Here is a 25,866-nt window from a genome sequence, read left to right as displayed (position 1 = left end):
CTGTGATCTGGATTGGCCACTGTTGGAGGCAGGATACAGGGCTAGATGGACCATTGGTCTTACCCAGTATGGCTGTTCTTATGTTTGGTAGAATATAGATGTTTCAGCTTCTAATATTGCAAAACATGCATCTGCAAGTGTGAACTCATATACTGTCTGTCTATAATTGTGTTTGGACTAGGTTCTATATATCGCGCCTCAATGACTGTGCAAAAATCAAAGCATATTCTATAAAGTATACTTTAATTTAGGTATACGTTATAGAATACGCCAAGTGCTGCTCCATGCAACTAAATTTAGTCATGGTCAATGACGCCAACTAAAACCTGGTGCCTAAATTAGGCGCAGAGCAGGTATGTTCTATAGCACGCATAGATTTTAGAAACACCCATGACCTGCCCATTTCACAACCATGCCCACTTTTCAACTATGCGACTTAGAATTTACTCGCACCATGATATAGAAAACGCTTACCACATAGTGCGCATAAATTCTAATTAATACCAGTTAGTGCTGATAATTGCTTAACACCTAATTTTCAGTGCTGATTAGTTTGTTAACTAATTAAGCTATGCAAATTGTTTTGGAGTACAGTTTGATTTCCGCGTGGAAATCAAGGCACAATATATAGAATCCCAGGGTTTCTACGTGTGTGTTGTCAGGTGTGTTTACGCAAATTTTGCATCTTCATGCATGTAGTGATGGGTCTCAGTTCAGTATTGTTTGTTACTAAGGGGGGCACGGGAGGGGGGCATATTCAGCCATTCAGTTCTGCATTGGTTCTCATATTCTTTGCAGTGTTAACTATTTGGTTCCCTTATTGTGTGAATATCTGCTTTCTTAGCCATGTGGCCATTCATTAAGGAAAGTTACAATGTTTTTTTTTTTATTTTCATTAATATTCTGTTTCTAGTATGCTTCTATTTTAACTTTTCCTCTGTTACTGTTTCATGATTGGTTCATTACCTTTTGTCTGCTTTCCTATCTTGTGTACATGTGTGTGGGAGGGGGATGCAGTTGTGTTGAAAATAGGTTTTATGTGAGGTTTCATAGTGTTCAAGAAAAGGTTTCAGTTTTTGCCTGCTTATACATTATTTTTCTTGTTTGCAGGTATACCAATACATTGTTCTGGCAGCAGTCCTAGTATGGACAGGAAAGGGGGACCTTGGGCAGAGTGTCGCAAACTGTGGGTCAAGACTCAAAACCCACATTTGGGGTCATGACCTGGTGGTCCTCCATAGCTGTTTGTCACCAGGAGGTCACACAATTTTATTTGGCTGCTATCATGGCATCATGGCCACAAAAAGATTGATAAGCACTGACCTAGGGCCATGCCCACAGCTGTTTCCACAGCCTGACTGTATACGCTTTTCAGTATGCACACAATTTGCACAAGAGATTTCTTCATAAACCGGAGGACCAGTGCATTGTCATGACCTCAGTATTCCTGCCCCCGGGAGTGCTTATAAATGTATCATATAAAAGTACATGCTATACATAAGCAGTACAGATTTTTATGGTCTTGGGCAACTGTTTAAGCACCTATTTCTGCATTTAAAATGCTTTATCTGCAGAAAATGACTTTTAAAATTAGCTTATTAGCAATATAGTGCTAGTCCATCCCATATAAAAATGTTTTCAGGCAGGATGCTTTTCTTCACTATATGTCTAGGCGCCTAATAATGCCCTTTTTTCCCATTGTCTCTTTCTAATGTTTCTATGTTTAGTCCCATTGTTATACTACCAACGATATTCGAATGCCTCGCACAACTCTGTTCAATGTAATCCATAACTTAGTTGTAACAAATGTATTTCTATTATTCAAGTCTTATTGTAAGCCACACTGAGCCCGCAAATAGGTGGGAAAATGTCGGATACAAATGCAACAAATAAATAAATAAATAAATCTCAAGAATTTCATTACAAAGCAAAAGAGTTTGTCTATTAATTATTACAACTATAACCTTTAATCATTAACTTGTTTTAAACCCACAAACAATAAGCATTTATTTGTGTCATCCATCAAACGTTTTCTTTAAGTTGGAGTGAACATCGCTTTTCATTATATGCTGGACATGAAGACCAAAGTAATGAAGAAGTAGTTTCCATGATGTATGTCTCCCGAACAGATAGCCAATCTTATTCCAAAGCAAGTAGTGACTATGATGTGGGACGGGGGTTAGAACTGGCAGCTATTTATAAAATTTCCATAGGCCTGTTTCACGCAACTAGTGTCGCTCGTATCTGCTGGTTGGAGGGTTTTTCCAGTGAGAAATTTTACCAAATAAATCCCCTCTACAAGATGGTGCTTGCAAATTTAGGGATACATACCTATTTTTATTTTAGCCAGTTAACCAGCTGAACCCTGGTTTCACAGATTGCCATTATCCAATATCTAATAACTGCTTAACCAGCTTTACTGATTTTTTTTATTTTTGTTACATTTGTACCCCGCGCTTTCCCACTCATGGCAGGCTCAATGCGGCTTACGTGGGGCAATGGAGGGTTAAGTGACTTGCCCAGAGTCACAAGGAGCTGCCTGTGCCTGAAGTTGGAATTGAACTGAGTTCCTCAGTTCCCCAGGACCAAAGTCCAACACCCTAACCACTAGGCCACTCCTCCACTGTTGCTAATAGTTGAGATTCTACATGGAATGTTGCTGCTATTCCATTAGCAACATTCCATGTAGAAGGCTGCGCAGGCTTCTGTTTCTGTGAGTCTGACGTCCTGCACATACGTGCAGGACGTCAGACTCACAGAAACAGAAGCCTGCACAGCCTTCTACATGGAATGTTGCTAGTGGAATAGCAACATTCCATGTAGAATCTCCAATAGTATCTATTTTATTTTTGTTACATTTGTACCCCGCGCTTTCCCACTCATGGCAGGCTCAATGCAGCTTACATGGGGCAATGGAGGGTTAAGTGACTTGCCCAGAGTCACAAGGAGCTGCCTGTGCCTGAAGTGGGAATTGAACTCAGTTCCTCCATTCCCCAGGACCAAAGTCCACCACCCTAACCACTAGGCCACTCCTCCACTGATAGCCTGCTCAGCATAATATCACATGAAGGATGAATATTTGGAAGAAAAAAATGCATTGTGTACTACAACAGGTAAATTAGTGCATCAAATACATCATGACCCTTTTCGTTCATTCATTCTTTTAGTTGGGACGATACAGTATGAGTGCAGTGAATTAATATCTGCACGTTCATGGTATCAGCTGATTATCTGGGAAAGTTACATGCTTTAGTGGTCAAGTGGCACGTGCATGATGGTGTCTCTTATCAAGCTGTGACTTTTCATGCATCCAGGAACTGCTGCCTAATCTCTTCTGCAACTTCTGTCATTCTTTTGCTTGTAAAATTCTTATTGAGAGTCTTGAAAGCAATAGAAATATACAGTAAGTCCAGTATCCACAGAGCAAGAAAATGAACCTGTAGTAATCTCCATTCATGCACCGAGAGTCCAAAGTTTTATATGAACCAACATTGTATAATTACAGCGAAATTTTGCCATCCTTTTTATCATGCTGAACATGCACAATACAGTGTACATTGTTGATGTTTTATATATAATAGTCAAGGTCAGCTGAAGTTGTAGCACCCTTACACAACTTTTGCTTTTGTTCCCCCATCTTGGGACCAATGTTGTAGTTTGAACTACTGCATAGATGTCAGGGCTCATACCATGTAGGAAAGTACCTGTGTTTGCTGACTATTTTATTTTTCTGATTGTGTTGATCCTGGTCTTTCTTTACCACTTCCTCCTGTTGGTTTTCTCATATGTCCAAGATCTCATTTATTTTCTATTTCTGCCTGCTCCCTGTTTTCTTCTCTTCCACCACCTTTGATGGTGATCCATCTTTTTTCTCCATTTGTTTCAGTTACCTATAACTACATTTCATTCCTGTTTCTCCCCCCTCCAGTCTTCATCTTCAGTTTTCCTCTTTTCTCCCTTACAGTCACTTAGAGCTTTCCGTTTTCTTTCCTTCTTCTCTAGTCCTACCCCAGTCTCCTCTCCCCCCATCTTTTACCTACTTTTTAGTCCCCCATTTCCTCCTGTATTTATCCTCTCCCCAACCTCATTTACCTTCCTCTGTTTCCCTTATCATCCCCAACTATGATTGAGGTATACAAAATCCTGAGAGGTGTAGAATGAGTACAGGTGAATTGATTTTTTACTCTTTCTAAAAAGTAGAAAGACTAGGGGACACTCAATGAAATTACATGGAAATACTTTTAAAACAAACAGGAGGAAATATTTTTTCACTGAATGAATAGTTAAGCTGTGGAACTCTTTGCTGGAGGATGTAGTAACAGCAGTTGGCGTATCTGAATTAAAAAAAAAAATTGGACAAGTCCCTGGAGGAGAAGTCCATAGTCTCCTATTCAGACAGACATTCTGGTCACTCTTCTTTGAACCTTTTCTAATTCCGCTGTATCTTTTTTGAGATGGCAACCAGACCTGAATGCAATACTCAAGGTAAGGTCACACCATGGAGTATAGTATTCTCAATCTTATTTACCATCCCTTTCCCAATCATTTCTTGCATGCTGTTTGCTTTTTGGGTGCCACCACACATTGGGCAGAAGATTTCAGCATATTGTCTACAATGACACTTAGATCTTCTTTTTCTTGGGTGCTGACCCCCAAGGTGGACCCTAGCATCAGGTAACAGTGATTTGAATTATACTTTCCAATGTGCATCACTTTGCATTTGTCCACATTAAATTACATCTACCATTTGGATACCCAGCCTTCCAGTTTCCTAAGGTCTTCCTGGAGTTTTTCACAGTCCACATGTTTTAACAGCCTTGAATAGTTTTGCATCATCTGCATATTTAATAATTCCAATTTCCATATAATTTATAAATATGTTAAATAACAACAGTCCCAGTACAGATCCCTGTGGCACTCCAATATTCACTTTCCACTATTGAGAGAAATGGCCATTTAACCCTACCCTCCGTTTTCTGTCCAGTAACCAGTTCCTAATCCATAACAGAACATTGCCTCCTATCCCATGACTCAGATTTTCTCAGGAGTATCTCACGAGGAACTTTGTCAAAAGCTTTCTGAAAATCTAGATATGCTACATCAATCAGCTCATCTTTATCCACATATTTATTAACACCTTCAAAGAAATGAAGCAAATTGGTGAGGCAAAATGTCCTTTGGCTGAAACCATGCTGACTCTATTCCATTAAACCATGTTTACGTGTTCTGCAGTTTTATTCTTTATAATAGTTTCTACTATTTTACCCAGCACCGACGTCGAGCTTAGCTGTCTGTAATTTCCTGGATTACCCCTGGAACTCTTTTTTTTTTTTTTTTTTTTTTTTAATCGGCATCACATTGCCCAACATCCAATCTTCAGGTACTATAGGCGATTTTAATGACAAGTTACAGATTAATTACACTGATTAGCAATTTCATGTTTGAGGTTTTTCAGCACCCTTTGATTTATGCCATCCGGTCCAGGTGATTTACTACTCTGTAATTTGTTGGTTTGGCTCAGTACATCTTCCAGGTTCACAAAGATTTCTTTTAGTTTCTCCGCATCATTACCCTTGAAAACCATTTCTGGTACAGGTAGATCTCTTACATCTTCTTCAGTAAAGACCAGCGCAAAGAATTCATTCAGCTTCTGCACTATGGCCTTGTCCTCCCTAAGTGCCCCTTTTACTTCTTCATAATAGTCCCACGGATTCCCTTGTAGGCTTTCTGCTTCTGATGTACCTGCAAAAGTTGTTACTGTGAGTTTTTGTCTTTGTGGCAAATATTCTATTTTAGCCTTCTTGATGCTTTGCAACTAATTTGTCAGTGTTTATGTTGCTTCTTATTTTCTTCATTTGGGTCCTTTTTTCATTCTTCAAGGACATTCTTTTGACTCTAATAGCCTCTTACACTTCACCTTTTAACCTTTTTAAATACGTGGAATTCATCTGGTCTGGGCTTCTAAGGTGGTATTTTTAAATAATAGCCTCTTTTTAATCATGCTGGCTGTCGTTTTTCTTCTTCCACTTTTATAAATACATGGAGTGCATCTGTTCTGGGCTTGCAAGATTGGTATTTTTAAACAATGTCCATGCCTGATTTAATGTCCTAACCTTTGCAGCCAATCCTTTTAGCTTCTTTTTAACCATTTTCCTCATTTTATCTTAGTCACCTTTTTGAAAATTAGATGCTGCTACACTAGACTTCCTTTTTGGCTTCATTCCAGATAGTAGGTCATACTTGATCATGTTATGATTACTGTTTCCCAAAGGACTCGACACCGTTACCTCTCTTATGAAGGACTAGACCTAAAATGGCTCCCCCTTTTGTTGGTTCCTAGTCCAGTTGCTCCAAGAAGCAGTTATTTATTACATCTAGGAATTTTATCTTCCTGGCGCTCTCTGATGTAACATTTATCCAGTCAATATTGGGATAATTAAAATTGCCCATTATTATTATACTGTTGCACAAATTTGCCAGCTTTCCTAATTTCTGTAAACATTTCTTCATCTGTCTGTTCATTCTGTCCTGGCAGCTGGTAGTAAAGCCCTACAAGAATACTCCTTCCCTTCACACATGGAATTTCTATCCATAATAATTCCACGCTGCTATGTAGAATGTTTATTTTGTTTGACTCAATTCTCTCTTTAACATATAGCGCAACCCCCTCCCCCTATAATTTGTTCCCCTCTTATCATTGCGATATAATTTTGTACCCATTGATTGTTCTCCTTCCACCAAGTCTCTTTGATGCCTAGTATATCTACTTCATCATTTAGTGCTATATAGTCTTAACTCTCCCATCATATTTTTTAGGCTTCTAGCATTTGTATACAGGCACTTCAAATTGTGTTTTTTCCTTGCATCCACAAGCTGCTTAGAAGTTGACGGGGATTCGATGTGATCATGCATTGAAATTTAATTGGAAGTATTGTTAAATCTTGCTTTCTCATCTTCGGTTGATACGTCAATTGAAACCGGTTTTGACTGAAAGCTGTTTTGTAAAGATGGTGCATGTCTTAGTCACTAACAAGCTTGACTATTATAATTGTCCTTTGTCTGGGGTGAGTGAATCCAGTTTACATTGCCTGCAGTCTGGTGATGTGATGCAAGAGATCTGATCGTATAACTCCAGTGCATCAGGTGCATTGGCTGCCTGTGGTTCCACGCATCACTTTCAAGTTCTTATGTTTAGTCTATAAATTGTTTCATGAAGGTCTTCTGATCTATCTTTTCAAAAAAAAAAACTTGATGAAATATATTCCTCGGTGAGAGCAATGCTCGTCGCAGAAAAGTCTTCTCCAGCTTCCTGGCCTGGATGTCCTTAAGGGCCCTCTTTGCTAAGCCGTGCTGTAGGCATGCTAACTTTTTAGCGTGTGCTAAAAATTAGTGTGTACTAACGATAAGACACCCATTATTTTCCTATGGGTGTGTCTAGCGTTAGCATGCGCTAATTTTTAGCGCACGTTAAAAAGCTTGCGCGTCTACAGTTTGGCTTAGTAAACAGGGCCCTAAGTTTGCTACGACCAGAAAAAAATGTTCTCATATGTGGGACCTTCTTTATGGAACTCTTTGCCTGATGACGATCATAATGCTTCTTTTTATTTTAGTTTTCGTAAACTTTATAAAAAATTGGCTGTTTCAACAGTGTTTTAATTAATGTGGTTTGTGTTACGCTTTGGAATAAGCTTTGCACCAGTCCTCAAAGGGAAAGTACCTGCAGAGATCTGCTTTTTCTCTGGGCCCCTTTTCCCTGAAAAGCAGGGTATGAAAATACAAAATGACATGGTTTTGTTTTCCCTGACCTAACCTCGCCTCTGAGCCTGCCTACATTTCACCGTGTATAAAAGTGCATATGTTAATCCTCAGGCATACTTTTTTACTCATATACAGGGCTGGGAATTTTGCAGACAACCTAGTTGACAATGTAAATGGTTTATGAAATTGTCCTCAAAATGAGACTATGCCACTCTATGTAGGTGTTCTCATAATATGGGTTATGCTAGCTGAACCTTTAACAGGGAGTTAATGGAATATCACTTCAGAAGGACCCTTGTAGAAATAGTCTAGTTCATAGCAGTTACAGAGCAAAACCGTTAGCTATGAAGTAAACTAATTGAACCGTAAGTATCTTTTGCTGTCTTTCTATCTGAGTGAGTCATCAGTTCTGCATTTTATGTCGGTTACCTTTACGAAGGAGATTTATGGGTATCTCGTGTCCTATTAAAAGATTTCAATAACTGGGCTCAAATAGATCTGGACCATTACAGTTAGCAATTAAAATTTCCCATTCATCGCTGTGTGCTTTGACTTTCCGGTAAGCTCAGTTCTCTTCTTATGAATTATATAATCATTGAACAACCACTTTAGAAAAGGGGTTTTTTTTTTTAGAAGAGGGTGTTTAATACTTTGAACCATAACAAAAATGTACAGGATAAGGCAAGAAAAAGTAACCCTCTACAGTGTGTTTTTGCAGTTTTGTCAGCAACTACTTTTGAATTTCAATGAGAAGTTTTATGTACTTATATAGTCATTTATACTTATGTATTAAACAACATTTGATTATCTTGAGCTATGTTGATGTTACTGACATTTTAACATTACTTCCTAGCGATTTTTGTGTGTTAAAAATGTTCAAGCTAAACAATTTCTGGTTTTAAAAGGGAAAAAACATGACAGGTGTATTACTTTCATTAATATTGGACAATAAGTATGTTTCCAATGAAATTGATGGACTATGCACCGTTATGGTCGTGAAGAAACCAACCAGATGATCAATGTGGAATAATGATTTAGATTAATAATAACTGGGGATAATCGGGTTAATACCACGTTTTCTTTGTTTGCTGTTGTTTAAATTGATCTCCTTGTCTTGTTTCACTCTCCCTATTTATTTTGTGGTCTAAGAAAGAGAAAGATTGTATAAAATCAATTTATCTTGTTGAGATTGTTTTCTTCTAATATTGTTTTAATGTACAATCATCTCTATATTACTGTTTTGCAAGTGACCCTTGTAAAATGAAAAAATTATAAATAAATGATTAAAAAAAAATGTTCAAGCTAAAACACAGTAAAATAACATCATTCAGATGATACAATTAACAATATGTTAGAGTTTTGTAGTCACCCTGACAAATTTTCTTCACAGTGCTGAGCTTCCAGTTCGTGAGAAGATAAACAGCCACAAGTGCCTTTGCTGTGAAACCTTGTTCACGCAGTGTCTAGATTCTCATTTTGGGCCCTATTTACTAAGGTGCTCTAGTGTTTTTAGAATACCCTAAAAATGATCACACGTTAATGCTAGAGAAACCCATATGGGTGTCTCTGGCGTTACTCCGTGCTAATTTTTAGCATGCGCTAAAAACGTTAGCATGCCTACAGCGTGGCTTAGTAAACAGGGCCCTTTGTCCGCTACCAACACCTTGCCCATGAATGCGGTTGTGATCCGAAATGCTTTTAAAGAAATTATCTGTAAATTATCATATCAAATACAATTTTTTTGCAAAAGTCTATTCCACTATTACATAATTAACAGTAAGCTAATATCCTAGGGTTTTTTTTTCCAAATAATGGTAGTTTTACAGTGCAAACATTTTTGAATGCATGAAAATTGCAGGGGGTGGTCTTGCTAAAAAATCTGTTACTTTACCGTATTTAAAGATAATATTATTCCACTTGGCACATTAAAATAATATTATTCCACTTGGCACATAAACGTAGACAATAACAACAAAGAAAGCTGTAAAATTTCCCATTGAAATTTCAAGTGGTTGCAGAGAAAACAGTAAGAAAAACTCTGGGATTTGTTTTTGTTTTTTGCCTCACCCTATATGTTCTGTAAACTCTCAGCACTTGACTCTTCCAGAAGAATGGCAGTCCTAATCACAAGTCATGGAAATAAGAACACCAAAGCTAGTTTCTTGATTGATAACAGATTCCTATATCAGCCTGTGAAGATTTGGCTTTATGAACTACCATATTTTAGGAAGAAAAAGAGGAGTACACCCTCCTCAATAACGTAGAAAACAGCCAACACTAGCAGAAGTGGTCCAGGGAAGGAGAAGCAGCCAAGTAGTCACACATCCAAGTTTATTGAAAAGAGATCTGACTTGGCCAAGTTCTGGCTACAGTCTACATAAGGGTCATCAGGTTCTCAAAAGCTAGTAAATAAATAACCATGCAACAATAATCACTCCTTACTTATATTCAGAGAAGATCAGCATGTGCTTCTGTTTTTTTAGAACCTGATGGCCCCTGATGCAGGCAGTAACTGAAACTTGGCCAAGTCTGGTCTCGTTCAATAAATTTGGGTGTGTAGCTACTCTGGATGCTTTTCCTTCCCTGGACCACCTCTGCTCTTGTTAGTTGTTCTACCATATTTTAGATCACGGGTGGGTAACCACAGTCCTTGAAGGCCACAACCCAGTCAGGTTTTCAAGATTTCCACAATGACTATGTATGAGATATATTTGCCTACAATGGAAGAGTCCATGCAAATAAATCTCATGCATAATTGTGGAAGTCTTGTAAAGCTGACTGGGTTGTGGCCTTCGAGGACCATGGTTACCCACCCCTGTTTTACATGGTACCTGGATTGTTCACATGATTAGGGGGCTCATTTTCAAAGCGCTTAGACTTGCAAGTTCCATCGGTTACTGTGTAACTTTGTAAGTCTAAGTGCTTTGAAAATACACTTAGATTTCTTTACAGTTTAATGCTCTTATTTTAAAAAACTTCTTTTATGTAAAAAAAAATTAAAAATATTTTGAGGTGATTGCTTTTGTTAATCCCTTTCACATGTTACATCTGTATTGTACCTTTAATTTCAGACTATTCGGTGCACTCTGGTGAACTGCAGCTGTCCAGGTTTCAAACCAGGCAAGATAAACCATCGACAGTGTGATCTGTGCAGACATGGATGGGTAACTCATGGTAACTTCATTCTTTCAAACTCCTGTCATTTCAGACTTCTTATTTAGTTCTTTCTATCTGTGATTAATCCTTCCCTTTTGGTCACTTCTTTCATTGCAGCCCTCAGCAAATTAAGGATGCCACACCTGTACCCAAGCAGCCAAGTTGAGATTGTTCAGTCCAATGTAGTTTTTGATATTAGTAGCCTCATGTTATATGGAACTCAAGCCATTCCAATCCGTTTGAAAATTCTACTAGATAGACTTTTCAGTGTGCTGAAACAGGAAGAAGTGCTACAAATTCTCCATGCCCTGGACTGGACGCTTCAGGATTACATTCGTGGATACGTTCTTCAGGTACTGTAACAGCAAAGTCTTTGCACACTGGACAAGGAGTGCAATGGTTGCATGTACTTTTTTTTTTGTTTAAATTTGTCTTAAACCTACCTATAGAATGTACAGGATAAGTATTTTTGTGATTTCACCTGAAATAATTAAATGCCACGTGCCTCTCAGATCTTAGTTCTGCTAGTGGCTGGAAATTACTTTCTTATGTAAAGTAGCGTCATGATCTTACATTATGACACAAATCAATATTTAATGATCTTGATAATTTTGCTCTTTAGTGTTAGGATTAAAAATATGGAATCAATTACCTGGAACCTCTATCACATGAAATATTCATGATGATACATTCTTTTATCATCTTAGAAACTCTTACGTGCTCTGTGAAAAATCTCAGTAGACCATCAAATACATGTTCTGTGATAAAATATTTATTGTAGTTATTGGGAAAAGTTAGGCATAGCTAGAGTTTGAAAGAACTCCAACACTCTAGTGTAATTACAACTGCGCTCTGTGAACACTAGCAATAGATCAATACAGGTTCATTTGTTCTCTGATGTTGGCTGCTTGCAAGATTATTAAACCTGCAATGAAAAAAATGCTGGACTTAAGAAAGAACTGAATCTAAGTACTAGATTGCTCTGTTTCTGCAGTTGTTACATACAAGTGTCTTACTTTTAATCCATTTTTCTAGTTCTTGCTAAATTATGTAATGATGTGCCAAAGATGAGATGCCATATTGACTCAATGTCATTCTCTTGTACTTAATATAAATATGGTGTGTGTGTGTGTCTATAAATGTATGCACGCACACACATGTACACACACAAACCCTCTGAAGATGTGACACATAGGAGCCACCTCTGTGGGTGCCAGGGATTGCTGAGCACCCCAAATATTGGGCGGACTCTTTCATTATGCCTAGGGAAGGATGATTGGTATTATGTTTGGCATTTCCAATCATTTTGAAATGTTAGTGCCTATGATGTAACATATGTGCTCTTAAAAACTCATGTACATTGTCACCTTAGGATAAATATTATCTTGGTCTACGCATAGCTTTTATGAATTCATATTGTTTAAAAGTTAGTGAATCTTTGCTTTAAATCTTTTCTCATTACAGGATGCTGCAGGAAAAGTCCTGGATCACTGGACTATAATGACCAGTGAAGAGGAGCTGGCTGCTTTACAGCAGTTCCTTCGTTTTGGTGAGACTAAATCTATCGTAGAACTCATGGCAATTCAAGAAAATGAAGACCAGTCAGTGGTAATATCTTCTGCGAGGTCTAGTTCAGACATTCGGACATTTATAGAAGGCAGCAATCCAAGAATTAGTCCTAACCTTCCTGCACCTTTGGAGAAAGTGACTCCAACCAACATACACCCCTTTGAAAATATTGTCAATAATATGGCGTTCCTGCTGCCTTTTCAGTTCTTCAGTCCAGTACCTCCACCTTTGATAGGCTCAACCCCAGAGAGACATGTCATTGATCAGAGTCAAGACCGAGAAAATGAAAGCAAACAAGATCTTCGAATGGTGTTTTCTGAAAACAACCTCTTAACATCCAGCTCTGCATCATTTAAATTAGAAAATGCAAACAGCTTAAGTGCTCCAAATTTGGTCAGTAAAATAGAAAATGATGACCACAGAAGCGATACAAATTCACATAATACTGTAAAACAGCTCGAAATGTCTTTGGCATCCCCAGAGCACACAACGAAATCTTCTGAGAGAAATGGCAGTGTACTAAAGAAAGGACGTGTCTTTTGCAGTGCATGTGAAAAAACGTTTTATGACAAAGGAACTCTCAAAATACACTACAATGCTGTCCACTTGAAGATAAAACACAGGTGCACAATTGAAGGATGCAATATGGTATTCAGTTCTCTCCGTAGCCGCAATCGTCACAGTTCAAATCCCAATCCAAGACTTCACATGCCCATGAACAGGAATAACAGAGACAAAGATCTGAGAAACGGCTTGAGCATATCTGTACAGGAAGATAAGAGAACAGACTTCACCGTTGTACCTACAGACAGTAGACCGATTCCCAGTTACATTAGCTCCTGTACAGACTCAAAGCTACCATCTAGCTTTTCCAGTGTTGGACAAAATGGTGTGCTTTTCCCTAATTTGAAGACAGTTCAGCCAGTTCTTCCTTTTTATCATAGTCCAGCCACACCAGCTGAACTTGCAAATACCCCTGGAACGCTTCCATCTCTGCCTCTAGTGTCGTCATCAGTACCAGAGCAGCCAGTTTTCAACAAATTGTCATTTGATACTCTGCCAAAGAAGAAATCGCGTAAATCGAGCATGCCTATTAAAATAGAGAAGGAATCTGTGGAAACGGGCAATGAAATGCTCGATCACCTCCCTTCCGAGGATGATATGCCACTGCAAGTGACTTGTGAGGTGAGCTCTGACCCTTGTGAGCAGAAGGCGGAAAACCAAATAGCCAGCAGCCCTGATGGCAACATATGCTTAACCAGGTCATTTAAATCCGTTTCTGAGGCTGAGGTCCAGAATAATTCTGAAGCATATAGAGAAGCAAACAATCATAAAGATGATACAGGCTCAGGTAATGAATTATTTCCTTCAGACACAGAGGAGGAAGATGGGCAAGACCAAGCTTTAAAAACTGCCTTTGCTGAAAATACAGAGGATGATCCAAAATATCTTCATGTCTTGAAGACAATGACTGAACTGCCTATGTCTATAAGAGAGCCTTCAAAAACCAAAGTTTCCAATGATAGCACCGACCTGCCACAGCACTTGATGGGTGGGGGTCTCTTTAGTGCTTTATTAAATGTGGGGGCTAGCTTTGCTTCTTTTGAAGACTCAAAGTCCATGGTTCATGGTGATCAACATGTGCTAAGGATGCCAAAGGAAGAAAGTTGCTTTCACTGTGAGATCTGTAAGAAGACATTTAAAAATCCTTACAGTGTAAAAATGCATTGTAAAAATGTACATCTTAAAGAAATGCATATTTGCACAGTTGAGGGTTGTAATGCTGCTTTCCCATCTCGGAGAAGTAGAGACAGGTAAGAGGCATAAAAATTTAATTCCACAGTACATAGCAAATCAGGTCTAATCCTGTACAAAGACCTTTCTGTCACTCTATGTCTAATTGGGGGGGGGACATGTGAAAGGCAAACAATAAGCTGGTACCTAAATTTAGATATCAATAGTACATATATGAAGCTGTGGCAAAAGGGGGCCTGTGCTGGTGTTGGCATGTGTTGTTGATGTGCACCGAGACCCCCTTTTACCACAGCGGGTAAAAGACAGGTTTTTTGTTTTTTTAAGAAATGGACGTGTGGCAGGTGAAGCACTTGTGCGGCCATTTTGGGTGGGAGTACTTACTGCCACCCATTGAGGTGGCGGTAACCGGGCAGCGTGCTAGAAAGGCCTGCTCAGGTGGTGGGAACTACCGCCGGGCTGCTGTGATAGCCCAGCGGTACTTCCCTTTTAGGGAGTGGTAAGCTCGCTTGGGCTTACTGCCGCTTTGTAAAAGGGCCCCTGTATGTGTAAGTGTTAGGTGTCAGTCTATAACCATTATTCATAAGTCACTTATGACTAAATTGTATAAATGGTGCCCAAATTTTTGGATCCAAACAAAATGAGCTCTGATTCTATAAGTGGCGCTCATAGTTGGGTGCCACTTACATAAGAGCGCTTAGCACCAAGATCCATGACCAATTTTAAACCAACTGAAACCTGGAGTATATCCTAAATTAAGCGTAGATCTGCCTTTATTCTGTAACACTGGGTGCAAATTCTAGGAATGCCCCAGACCCGCCCATGGCCACACCCATTTTTGGATGTACGCATAAAACTTTACGCACACATCTTTATAGAATCCCGACTTCAAAGATAAGCACGTAAATTCTAATTATTGCCAATTATTTCAAATTGATAGTGCCCATTTATTGGCACTGATTGGCTCGTTCAATTAAATTGTACATGCAAATTCAGTGATATTGGATGGTGTGGCTACACGCTATCATTTACTGGAAGGTGGTTTTGTCCTTGACATTGCCTATATGTTGGTTTTTTGCCTGCAACTGCATGTTAGTTTTTTTTTATTTGTCCATTTATTACATATTGGTGGCAACTACAATATATAATTTCCCATTGTTGTGTTTGTACACACTCTTATAGAGCCCCTGACGCAGCCCTTTTGGGCGAAACACAGCCTGTGTTGGGCACTTTTTATTGAGGTGTTTAGCTTATCAATAAAGTTTGTTTATTTGATCTGCTCCGTTTAGTTTCCATGCTACCAGGGGATATACATGTGGGCAGAACATGGGCATGTCACCAAACACATGCAACTTAAAATCAGTTGTGCGCTTTGCATGGCACACACAAGCACGCCAACTAACATAATCCATTGACGTGATATACGTTCTCGCCAAACTTTTCAGCTTTGTATTAGTAATCTATAACGGTTTAGAAACACCCAGAAACCATTGCAGAATTGGTGCTAAATAGACCCATTCTGGCGCCTATATCTTGGTGTCAGTTTATATAATTGCTCCATTAGAGAGCGGCTCATTGGAGAAACTGAAGTAAATTATAAATGTGGGGAAATTATAACCTAGATTCTGTGAAATGGAGTGTATAAAAACTAAGGTAGAGGAGGAAATCTCTGCAAGAGCTACATTTTTTTCCAGGGCCACTCCTAAGATTGTTTTTATTTATTTATTTATGTATTTAATTTTGCGGTCTAAAGGGAAAATGCCACAGCAAAACATCTCCAGACATTCGCAGTTCACAAATTTTGCAGAAATGAGGTGGGAATTCATCAAGCAGTGTTAGGGCCTTCACATGGGAATTAACACGCTAAGGGGGAGATTCTATATATATTATGGCACCTAAAAAATTGGCGCTGAAATAAGTGCAGACTAAGTGTATTCTGTAATCGGCACCTAGATTTAGTTGCCGATTATAGAATACGCTTAGTTGATATTTCAGCGCCTAAAATAACATGCATCCATTTACACCAATGAAAATGTGGCATAAATCCTGGCATGTAGGTTTAAGCACACTGGGCCATATTCTATAACTATGCCTGTAAATTTTGGAATGCTCATGAAACACCCATAACCATACACCCCTTCTGCCTGCACGCATTAGTTTGACGCACTTCATTACAGAATACACTTAGCAAGTTGTGCACCTGAATTCTAATCAGTGCCTATTAGTGCTCATTATTGCTTGTTAAGTGCTGTTATCAGTGCTCTTTAGCTTAAGCATGTTACGTTACCTGCGTTGTTATAGAATCTGCTTGGATTTTGGCGCAGATCTCTAGGCATGCTATATAGAATCCCCAGGTAAATGCTAAGAAGCCCATTTTATACCTATGTGCTTCTTAGCACATGTTAAGGCCCTAACGCTGCCTGATGAATCCCCCCCCCCCCCCTCCCCAAGTCCCAATTGAATCATGAAACTGCTCATTTTTTTCTACAATACAATTTGTGCTCTAACCTGTCAGGACCTTTATAAAATCCATTAATTGAAACATGCCTTTATTAATAGACTGCAAGTTACTCAGGAATAACGAGAGTTGGCACCTCACCCAAGTCAACCCAAACAGGCTGCTCCAGCCCTTGTGCTGCCCAACTGCATGCATGATACTGTACTGCTGATTTTACTATAAAAGTTGGACTATATTTTCTTGGATGTAATGGGGAAAATCTAAGCATGGATCAGCCTGTTTGGACTGACTTGAATATGGTGCCCACTTTATATGTAACTGGTACATGCATCCTCCTCCATCTAATACACTACTTTAAAATTTTCTAGAATATTTATTTAAAACATTTTTGAATCCACCTATTTTCCTAGGTGGAGAACAAGCAAACATTCACAGCAGTTAAATGACAAACAAACAAAACAAAAAAAGAATAACAAAATTATATAACCTGCATCTTCAGTAAATCACTAATACTTTGCGTTACACAGTGCCAAAGGCCTGTCTAAACAGAAATGTCTTCAACATAAGCATATGTTTATTGTGCAACACCTAAAATGTGTTTGTGCACCTCTAAAATAATTGTTTAATTGCTATAATTAATTGATTTTTATAATGCAGGTAGATCTAATGTGCCATAGTTAAAGCTGAATTCTTCTGCTTCTTATAATGGAACAAATCGTTGAGAAAGTGTTTTTGCAAAGCTGTTATGACGGTATAATTTGCTGTTGAAATAATAGTGTTTAGAAAATAGGGCAGGAAGGGGCTCTGTCATAACATAGTGGTGAGCACTTTGGTCCTGAAAGGCAAGGTTTTCCAGATAACAAATGAATATGCATGAGAGAGATGTGCATGCACTGCCTATGATGTTGCTAGCAGTCGGTTCAAAACTCTGCTGCCCGTCTCGTCTTCCGCCAGGGTCGCTTTACTATACTACCCCTCTCCTCAAGTCGCTTCACTGGCTCCCTATCCGTTTTTGCATCCTGTTCAAACTTCTTCTACTAACCTATAAATGTACTCACTCTGCTGCTCCCCAGTATCTCTCCACACTCGTCCTTCCTTACACCCCTTCCCGTGCACTCCGCTCCATGGATAAATCCTTCTTATCTGTCCCCTTCTCCACTACTGCCAACTCCAGACTTTGCGCCTTCTGTCTCGCTGCACCCTATGCCTGGAATAAACTTCCTGAGCCCCTACGTCTTGCCCCATCCTTGGCCACCTTTAAATCTAGACTGAAAGCCCACCTCTTTAACATTGCTTTTGACTCGTAACCACTTGTAACCACTCGCCTCCACCTACCCTTCTCTCCTCCTTCCTGTACACATTGATTTGATTGGCTTACTTTATTTTTTGTCTATTAGATTGTAAGCTCTTTGAGCAGGGACTGTCTTTCTTCTATGTTTGTGCAGCGCTGCGTATGCCTTGTAGTGCTATAGAAATGCTAAATAGTAGTAGTAGTAGTAATAGTAGCAGTCTAGGACTGGAGTACCACGCTTACTCTAATTCATGACCCCACTACAATGACTGCTCTAGGTCAGTTGGGAGAGGATATAAAACACCCTCCATTAGTATTGGATCACCTTCTTAATAATGGACTTGAGCTGATGACTTTTTTTTAGATTTACCTTTTGGTGGGGAATAGTGTATATTACACTGTCTCAACTTTTTCTTTCTTCTTTTTAAATTTGTGCTTTACCTTTAAATTGTTGACTTTCTTTACAAGTATTTTACTTGATTTTTAATTATTTGAAAAGGAAGTCTTAAGGTTCTTGAAACCACAAGACCAGTCTGAACCTCCTGCACCAAGCGGCTCAAGCTTACATAGAGAGCCGAACCACAGTAGGGGAATGGGATGCATGCTGTTTCTTCTCCAAATGCAGTCAGTAAGATGAGGGGAATGCAGTGTCAGAGAGAGCAAGACTTGGGTGATTCAATCCAGACTGGTGGGGATTCAATCCCTGGTGATAAGTGAAACAGAGGGAAAGGTGGTATGAAGCACAGACGGGTGGGGACCCAATCCCTGGTGATAAGTGAAACAGAGGGAATTGCCTGTTTGCTTCACCTGTTAAGGAGGTGCTGTCATACAGTTGGCAGCATGCTTCGGGAAGGGAGAGTGCTGGATTCTGCCAGGGACTGATTTTCTAGTTTCTTTGCCCACAGGCACAGAATAGGAAAAGAGCCTTGGAAAATCAGTTTTTTTAAAGAGTTACCGCTGATCTGGGAGTGGATCCAGCCCCCCTCCCCCAAACTTCAAGGGGATATGTTGGAGAAGTGGGGACGAGGAAGCGAGAGAGGTCTTTGCCATTGGGCTCCTAGATCTAATGAAAATGTATTGAGGCCTGTTTAAGGACTCACTAAGTACATGCAATACCAAGCTCATTTTCAGTGCCAACCAACTAAGTTTAAAAGGGGAGACAAACTGAAGTAAATGTACAGGGTGGGTCCAGCTCAGTATTCTCCTAAAAGAGCAAAGAGGACCCTCAGGTCAGCTGGCATGATTTTGATAGCACCAGTGGAATAGGAATGTGGCTGAGGTTTACCCTGCCCCTTTACTAGTGAGAGAGGAAATTGGGGAAGGGTCTTTTTGTAGTATGGTGGACGAGGGTCATTAAAGGGACAGAGCTTACAGATTTACACTTTAGAAAGGGGTTTTTTTTTTTTTTCAAAAAAAGAGAATTTGATGTGAAAAATACGAAGTCCCCTTTAAACAATGGGGGAAGAGCAAAGGACACACAGATGCTACCATCACTAGCAGTGTCCACATATTCTGCTCACTGGAATGCTGCAGTGTTTGCTAAACTGTCGTACTCATTGCAGAGTAGTGAATAGCATGGGTAGAAATCCATATTTAAACCATCTTAACACAGCCCTGTATATTATTTGCAACATGTGCATTACCATTTATGCACTGTTTAGCTGAGATGCGTAATTATGCAATTGTTAGAAGTGTGCGTGCACAGGGGGGAGGGGGTTAATTTAATATTTTTATTTTATTACAGCAAAAAAACATATAGATCTATATACTGTGTATTTTAACCAGGTAAGAGAATATCGGCATAGATCGCCATTGCATTCTTCAGTTGGTACTGAGGAAGCAATCCTGGGGTGCAGCAAAGACAGAGCCACAAGTTATCTGGGCATCGCTAATATTCAGTGCCCGGATAACTGTCCAGGCACGAAGGGCCACATAAATAGCTGTGCTAACGTTCCAGGACAGCTATCCCAGTACCTGCACTGTTCTGCAACCACAGTTGTGTGTGTGCGTGTCCTGCATTTGTTTTTGACATCTGTAGTTCTAATATGTGTTCAGTACTGCTGTCGCTTCATGATTGTCCTTAAATTTTATTTTTTGTTACATTTGTACCCTGTGCTTTCCCACTCATGGCAGGCTCAATGCAGCTTACATGGGGCAATGGAGGGTTAAGTGAGTTGCCCAGAGTCACAAGGAGCTGCCTGTGCCTGAAGTGGGAATCAAACTCAGTTCCCCCGGACCAAAGTCCACCACCCTAACCACTAGGCCACTCCTCCATTACCACTAGGCCACTCCTCCACTGTTGCTACTATTTGAGATTCTACATGGAATGTTGCTATTCCACTAGCAACATTCCATGTAGACGTCGGCCCTTGCAGATCACCAATGTGGCTGCGCAGGCTTCTGCTTCTGTGAGTCTGACGTCCTGCACGTGCGGGCAGGACGTCAGACTCACAGAAACAGAAGCCTGCACAGCCTTCTACATGGAATGTTGCTAGTGGAATAGCAACATTCCATGTAGAATTTCCAATAGTAGCAACATTCCATGTAGAACCTCCAATAGTAGCAACATTCCATGTAGAATCTCCAATTGTAGCAACATTCTATGTAGAATCTCCAATAGTATCTATTTTATTTTTGTTACATTTGTACCCCGCGCTTTCCCACTCATGGCAGGCTCAATGCGGCTTACTTGAGGCAATGGAGGGTTAAGTGACTTGCCCAGAGTCACAAGGAGCTGCCTATGCCTGAAGTGGGAGTCGAACTCAGTTCCTTAGTTCCCCAGGACCAAAGTCTACCACCCTAACCACTAGGCCACTCCTCCTCACTGAACTCTGATAGGTCAGCCTCTGCATATGACCCTCTCTCTCTAGTCACTGAAGTCCTAGCAGATGCTTGCATCATGCTCTTAGTAACATGCGCTGTACCTTAGTCTCAGGCACTAGTCCTATCCAGAGCGGTAGCGAGGGGAGCTGACACCCGGGGCGGGTCGCCGCTGCACACACCCCCCCCCCCCCCGGGTGCAGCACGGCGCACCCTCCTCCCGCTGGAGCGCATACCTCCCCCCCCCCCCCCCCCCCCCCCCCCGGAGCACATACCTGCGACGAGGGACGGTCGAGAGGGCCGATCCAGCCCGACTGCACGTTGCTGGGGTGTGTCGGCTCCGCACTGGTTCACTGCTCTCTCTGTCCCGGAACAGGAAGTAACCTGTTCCGGGGCAGAGAGGACAGTGCACCAGCGCGGAGCCGACACCCCCCAGCGGCGTGCACCCGGGGCGGACCGCCCCCCCCTTCCTATGCCACTGGTCCTATCAGCCATCTCCTTGCCCTTTAGCCTTATGGGTTTTCTTCTTCCTCCCACCTCCCTACATTTTGGTTCAGGACATGCACTACTTCTCCTTCCTTGGAAAGTGGATTCTGTTTTCTCTGTCTCCTTTTTTTAAAGCCAACCTCTCAATCATCTTTTGCCCAACTCCTTTACACCAGCTTCCTCAGTTTATTCCCCCACATAGTTCCACCTCTACAATAAACTCATTCTTCAGAAATTCCATATTCATCTCTCTGCAATACTGTCCGGCCTATCAGCAGCTGTGAATATCCAGTTCAAATACTCTTGCCCCAGGGCAGAAAGACTTCTGGTTGCAGTTTCTATATGCAATACGTTCTTACTTATCTCTCTATATAAAAGGCAAAACCAACCTTCTATGAAGCCTCCAGCCGGAAGTGTGAAGGGGGCGAGATATCCGGTTTCCCTATGAGTGTCTGCCCCGCCCTCTCTGTAACACAGTCAGTGAAGGAAAACAGCAGAGCACGAAATCAAATCGCTGGCTCTGTAACAGTGAAGGACTCAGAGGGGGGAGGGGAGAGAGGCCAGAGGGCAGGGACACACACACTCCCACATGCACACAGAACAAAACATTGCTAGCCCCCGTTTCATTTGCATCAGAAACGGGGCTTTTTTACTAGTTTTACAATAAACAGTTGAAATTCAGGAAAAGCAGTCTTTTTTTTTTTTTTGTGGATGTTGGGCTGCTGATTAAACTCGCTGTGTAGTAATGCATATGTATCCTTTTTGAAACCAGAATATTAGCAGTACCTGAATAACTTCTAGGGCCCACTGAAGACCAGATATTTAGCACTTAGCACTGGTAGCCGGATATGGTCCAGCACTGAATATCAGGGCCTGAATCTGCCCACTGGTATGCATTTCCAGAAAAAAACTGTCATCACAGGTTGAATGTCAACTCAATGAAATTTTAGAGAAGAAACAATAAACACACATTTTTAAACATTTCAGATCTGATATTCAGCCGGCGATGATCAGCGTTTTGCTGACTCTGGTGGCACTGTCCCTGGAAATCCAATGCCAACTATGGTGAACCGCATAAAACTAGGACTGACTTTTACGCAGTCCTGTTTAAGCGGTTACCATGGCAGATAAGTGCTGAATATTGGCACTTAACTGGCCAAGTGCTGCCCCCAGAACACCCCCAAAATAGCCAGTCTTGAGTTGGGTGCTAACCAGACATTTTCAGCGGCCCTTTTCAGTTTAGTGGAGTGGAGGAGTAGCCGAGTGGTTAGTGCAGCGGGCTTTGGTTGTGATGAACTGGGTTTGATTCCCACTGTAGCTCCGTGTGACTGGGCAAGTCATGAAAGGGTCCTTTTACTAATGTGCACTAAAAAATGGCCTGCGGTAGTGTAGACGTGTGTTTTGTGCGCGTGCAGAATTATTTCTTAGCACACCTGTAAAAAAAAATGCCTTTTAAAAATTTTTGCCGAAAATGGTTGCCGCTCATCCATTTTGGGTCTGAGACCTTACCACCAGCCATTGACCTAGCAGTAAAGTCTCACGCGGTAACCGGGCGGTAATGACCTACATGCGTAGCTGACGTGCACCAGAAAATATTTTTCGGACACACGTAGCTGATGCACGCCAAAAATGAAATTACCGCAAGGGCCACGCGGTAGCCGGGCGGTAACTCAGAATTGGCACACGTTGGTCATGCGTAGGTGCTTATACGTGGTTTAGTAAAAGGGCCCCTTAACCCTCCATTGCTCCAGGTACAAAATAAGTACCTATATATAACATGTAAACCCCTTTAATTGTAATCACAAAAAGGTGGTATATCGAGTCCCATTCCCTTAATATAACTGGTTAGTCCTGAAAAGCGATTTAAGTGGCCGGGGTGTTAAATCACTTTGAGTCCCATTCCCTTAATATAACTGGTTAGTCCTGAAAAGCGATTTAAGTGGCCAGGGTGTTAAATCACTTTGAATATCAACCCCTTAAGTCCTCCTGGGCCCTTTGCTCAGTTGCTCCTGACCACCAGTTTAATATTACAAAATGATTCTGACCTTGGGGTGCTGCTGTACAAAATATTGCATGAAACTCAAAATAGATCTCGATTCACATGAACATCGTTGTGAAACAAAAACAGATAGTGAATCTTATTAGTACACAAAATAACCTCCATGTAATGCTCATATTTTGTGAAAGAGAGGAAAAAAAACTCATTCTACTGTCACCCCACACGGATATTTTAACCCGGAATAATGTAAGTGGCGCACAGTTAAAAAGTAATCATAGGTGAAAAAACCTCTCTCTGGTTCTAACGAGAGCGTGGTACAATGATATTAAGGAATGGAAAAAGCCACTTATCTCAGTTAGACTGTGTGTTGGTCTGTGCTTCACTGCTCCTTAATCAACTTCCAAGAGTGAGGTCCCTTCGCTGTTGCTAGCTCACAGCACAAATCCTGGGAGCTATTCGTCTCAAAATCCTCACGAAGGGACTTCACTCTTGGAAGTTGATTAAGGAGCAGTGAAGCACAGACCAACACATAGTCTAGCTGAGATAAGTGGCTTTTTCCATTCCTTAATATCATTGTACCACGCTTTCGTTAGAACCAAAGAGAGGTTTTTTTCACCTATGATTACTTTTTAACTGTGCGCCACTTACATTATTCCGGGCTAAAATATCCGTGTAGGGCGACAGTAGTATGAGGTTTTTTCCTCTCTTTCACAAAATATGAGCATTACATGGTGGTTATTTGCGTACTAATAAGATTCACTATGGGGCTCATTTTCAAAGCATTTAGCCTTCCAAAGTTCCATAGGTTTCTATGGAACTTTGGAAGGCTAAGTGCTTTGAAAATGTGCCTCTATCTGTTTTTATTTCAAAATATTGCATGGCCAAAGGAATTACATTTTTTTTTTTAATTTTGTTATAAAAACAAAAGGAAATGTAACAGGAAATTTCATGTGTTTGTTTGCCATTTGTGCCAGTGTGAGAGGATTGCTTCTTCTGTATTGCTATCTATCCACAGGAAATTCCGTTACCATTTTCTGTTTCATTTCCAATAAAATCACTCACCTTTACCAAAACCAAAAAGATGTGTACAAAATTCAGTACATTGCTTGAGAATTTGGTTGGGTCATTTGTCAAAACTGAGCCTTTTGGTGGTAACATAACAATGAAAACTGGATGGGAAGATCTGAATCTGCTTCAGTCCTGCCCATGTCAACAATTAAAGCAACATCTTGTAGTTAAAGTGCATTCTGATAAGCTTGTCTTTCTGTTTCATACATTCTTTAGGCATAGCTCCAACATGAATCTTCATCAGAAACTTCTGATGAAAGACACTTCGGAATTCCAAGCCAGTCATTTCAGTGCACTTCATCTTTTGAAAGACATGACTAAAGAGGTTTATCCGGATATACCCTTTCCGCACCATGCAGGACAGACATCTGTGATCTTCAAGGGGATGAACAAAACAGGTAGCTTGGTTTATCCTATGAACAAGTTCAGAGATCCCTGTGTGGAAAGGATGGAGTGCGATCCTGTGAATGACAGTGCTGTGCTGGATTTAAGCACCACCTCCAGCATTAAGTCTGGGAGCAGTGTTCATTCATCTTGGGATTCAGATGGAGGAAGCGAAGATGGTAACGTTCCTTTGGATGACAGTGACGAGAGCTCCGAAGGACCAAGGGACGAGATGTACCAAAATTGCAGTCTGATGGAGAGAGCCAGTCCAAGCTTTTCCAGCTTGCCTCCTGGCTTTCCAATAACTTGTCACATTTGCCAAAAACATTACAGTAACAAAGGAACTTTCCGGGCCCATTATAAAACTGTGCACCTCCATCAGCTCCACAGATGTAAGGTTCCAGGCTGTAGCACCATGTTCTCATCTGTTCGCAGTCGAAACAGGCATAGTCAGAATCCCAACTTGCACAAAAGTTTGACCATCTCACCTAATAACTTGCAGTAATATAATGCTGAGCAGTTGTGAACATTAATAAAACTGTACTTTGATGCCAATAAGGACAAAAAAAGTCATTTTTTTTAATGGACTATTAGATTTAATCTACAACCTATTTCAAACCACTTAACAAAAATAAAATTAAGAATTTAAAATTTACTAGATACACAAAAAAATTGTTACAAAAGTTCCTGGCATGCCCTCGAATTGAAATTGAATTGTGTTTATATGTTGAACAGAAATCAAGCTGGAGTTGGAGATCAGGAGAGGAAACTTTGTAAAGTGTCTGTCATTTCACCTCTTGACACATAGGGCCCTGTTTACTAAAGTGCGCTAGCGTTTTTACCGTGCACTAGAAATGATTGCACGCTAACCATGTATATGCCCATAGGAATATTATGGGCATCTACACGGTTAGCACATGCTAAAAACACTAACGTTTCTCTAGTGCAGCTTTAGTAAACAGGACCCGTAGTCTGAGGCATATCTGCAGTATTAAGGGTAACAAATGCCGTAAGCTAATGCATACAAATCCAGGACTATGTATCCAAAGTGAAATGTTCTAAAAGTGAACCCCGAACTTGATTTCTAAAGCTGCTGCATTGGTAATTTAACAAATTGTATTCATC

The 25,866-nt window shown here is 40.5% G+C and overlaps 1 protein-coding gene across 2 annotated transcripts in view; it reads left to right on the top strand.

Annotated features, from left to right (window-relative positions):
• The window catches only part of BNC1 (basonuclin 1), a 221,386-nt gene extending 195,769 nt beyond the window's left edge, over positions 1–25,617 (top strand). For both annotated transcript variants that reach the window (XM_030189620.1, XM_030189619.1), the window contains exons 2-5: positions 10,830–10,932; positions 11,032–11,267; positions 12,379–14,297; positions 24,574–25,617. In XM_030189620.1, the coding sequence (XP_030045480.1) occupies positions 10,830–10,932; positions 11,032–11,267; positions 12,379–14,297; positions 24,574–25,246 (2,931 nt within the window). In that variant the 3' untranslated portion in view covers positions 25,247–25,617. The remainder of the gene's footprint in view (positions 1–10,829; positions 10,933–11,031; positions 11,268–12,378; positions 14,298–24,573) is intronic.
• Positions 25,618–25,866: the final 249 nt, after the last annotated feature.

Source organism: Microcaecilia unicolor, chromosome 1, assembly GCF_901765095.1.
Source record: "Microcaecilia unicolor chromosome 1, aMicUni1.1, whole genome shotgun sequence".
Lineage (NCBI taxonomy): Eukaryota > Metazoa > Chordata > Amphibia > Gymnophiona > Siphonopidae > Microcaecilia > Microcaecilia unicolor.
The sequence above is the reverse complement of the archived record's forward strand: the minus strand, read 5'-3'. Positions and strand labels throughout refer to the sequence as shown.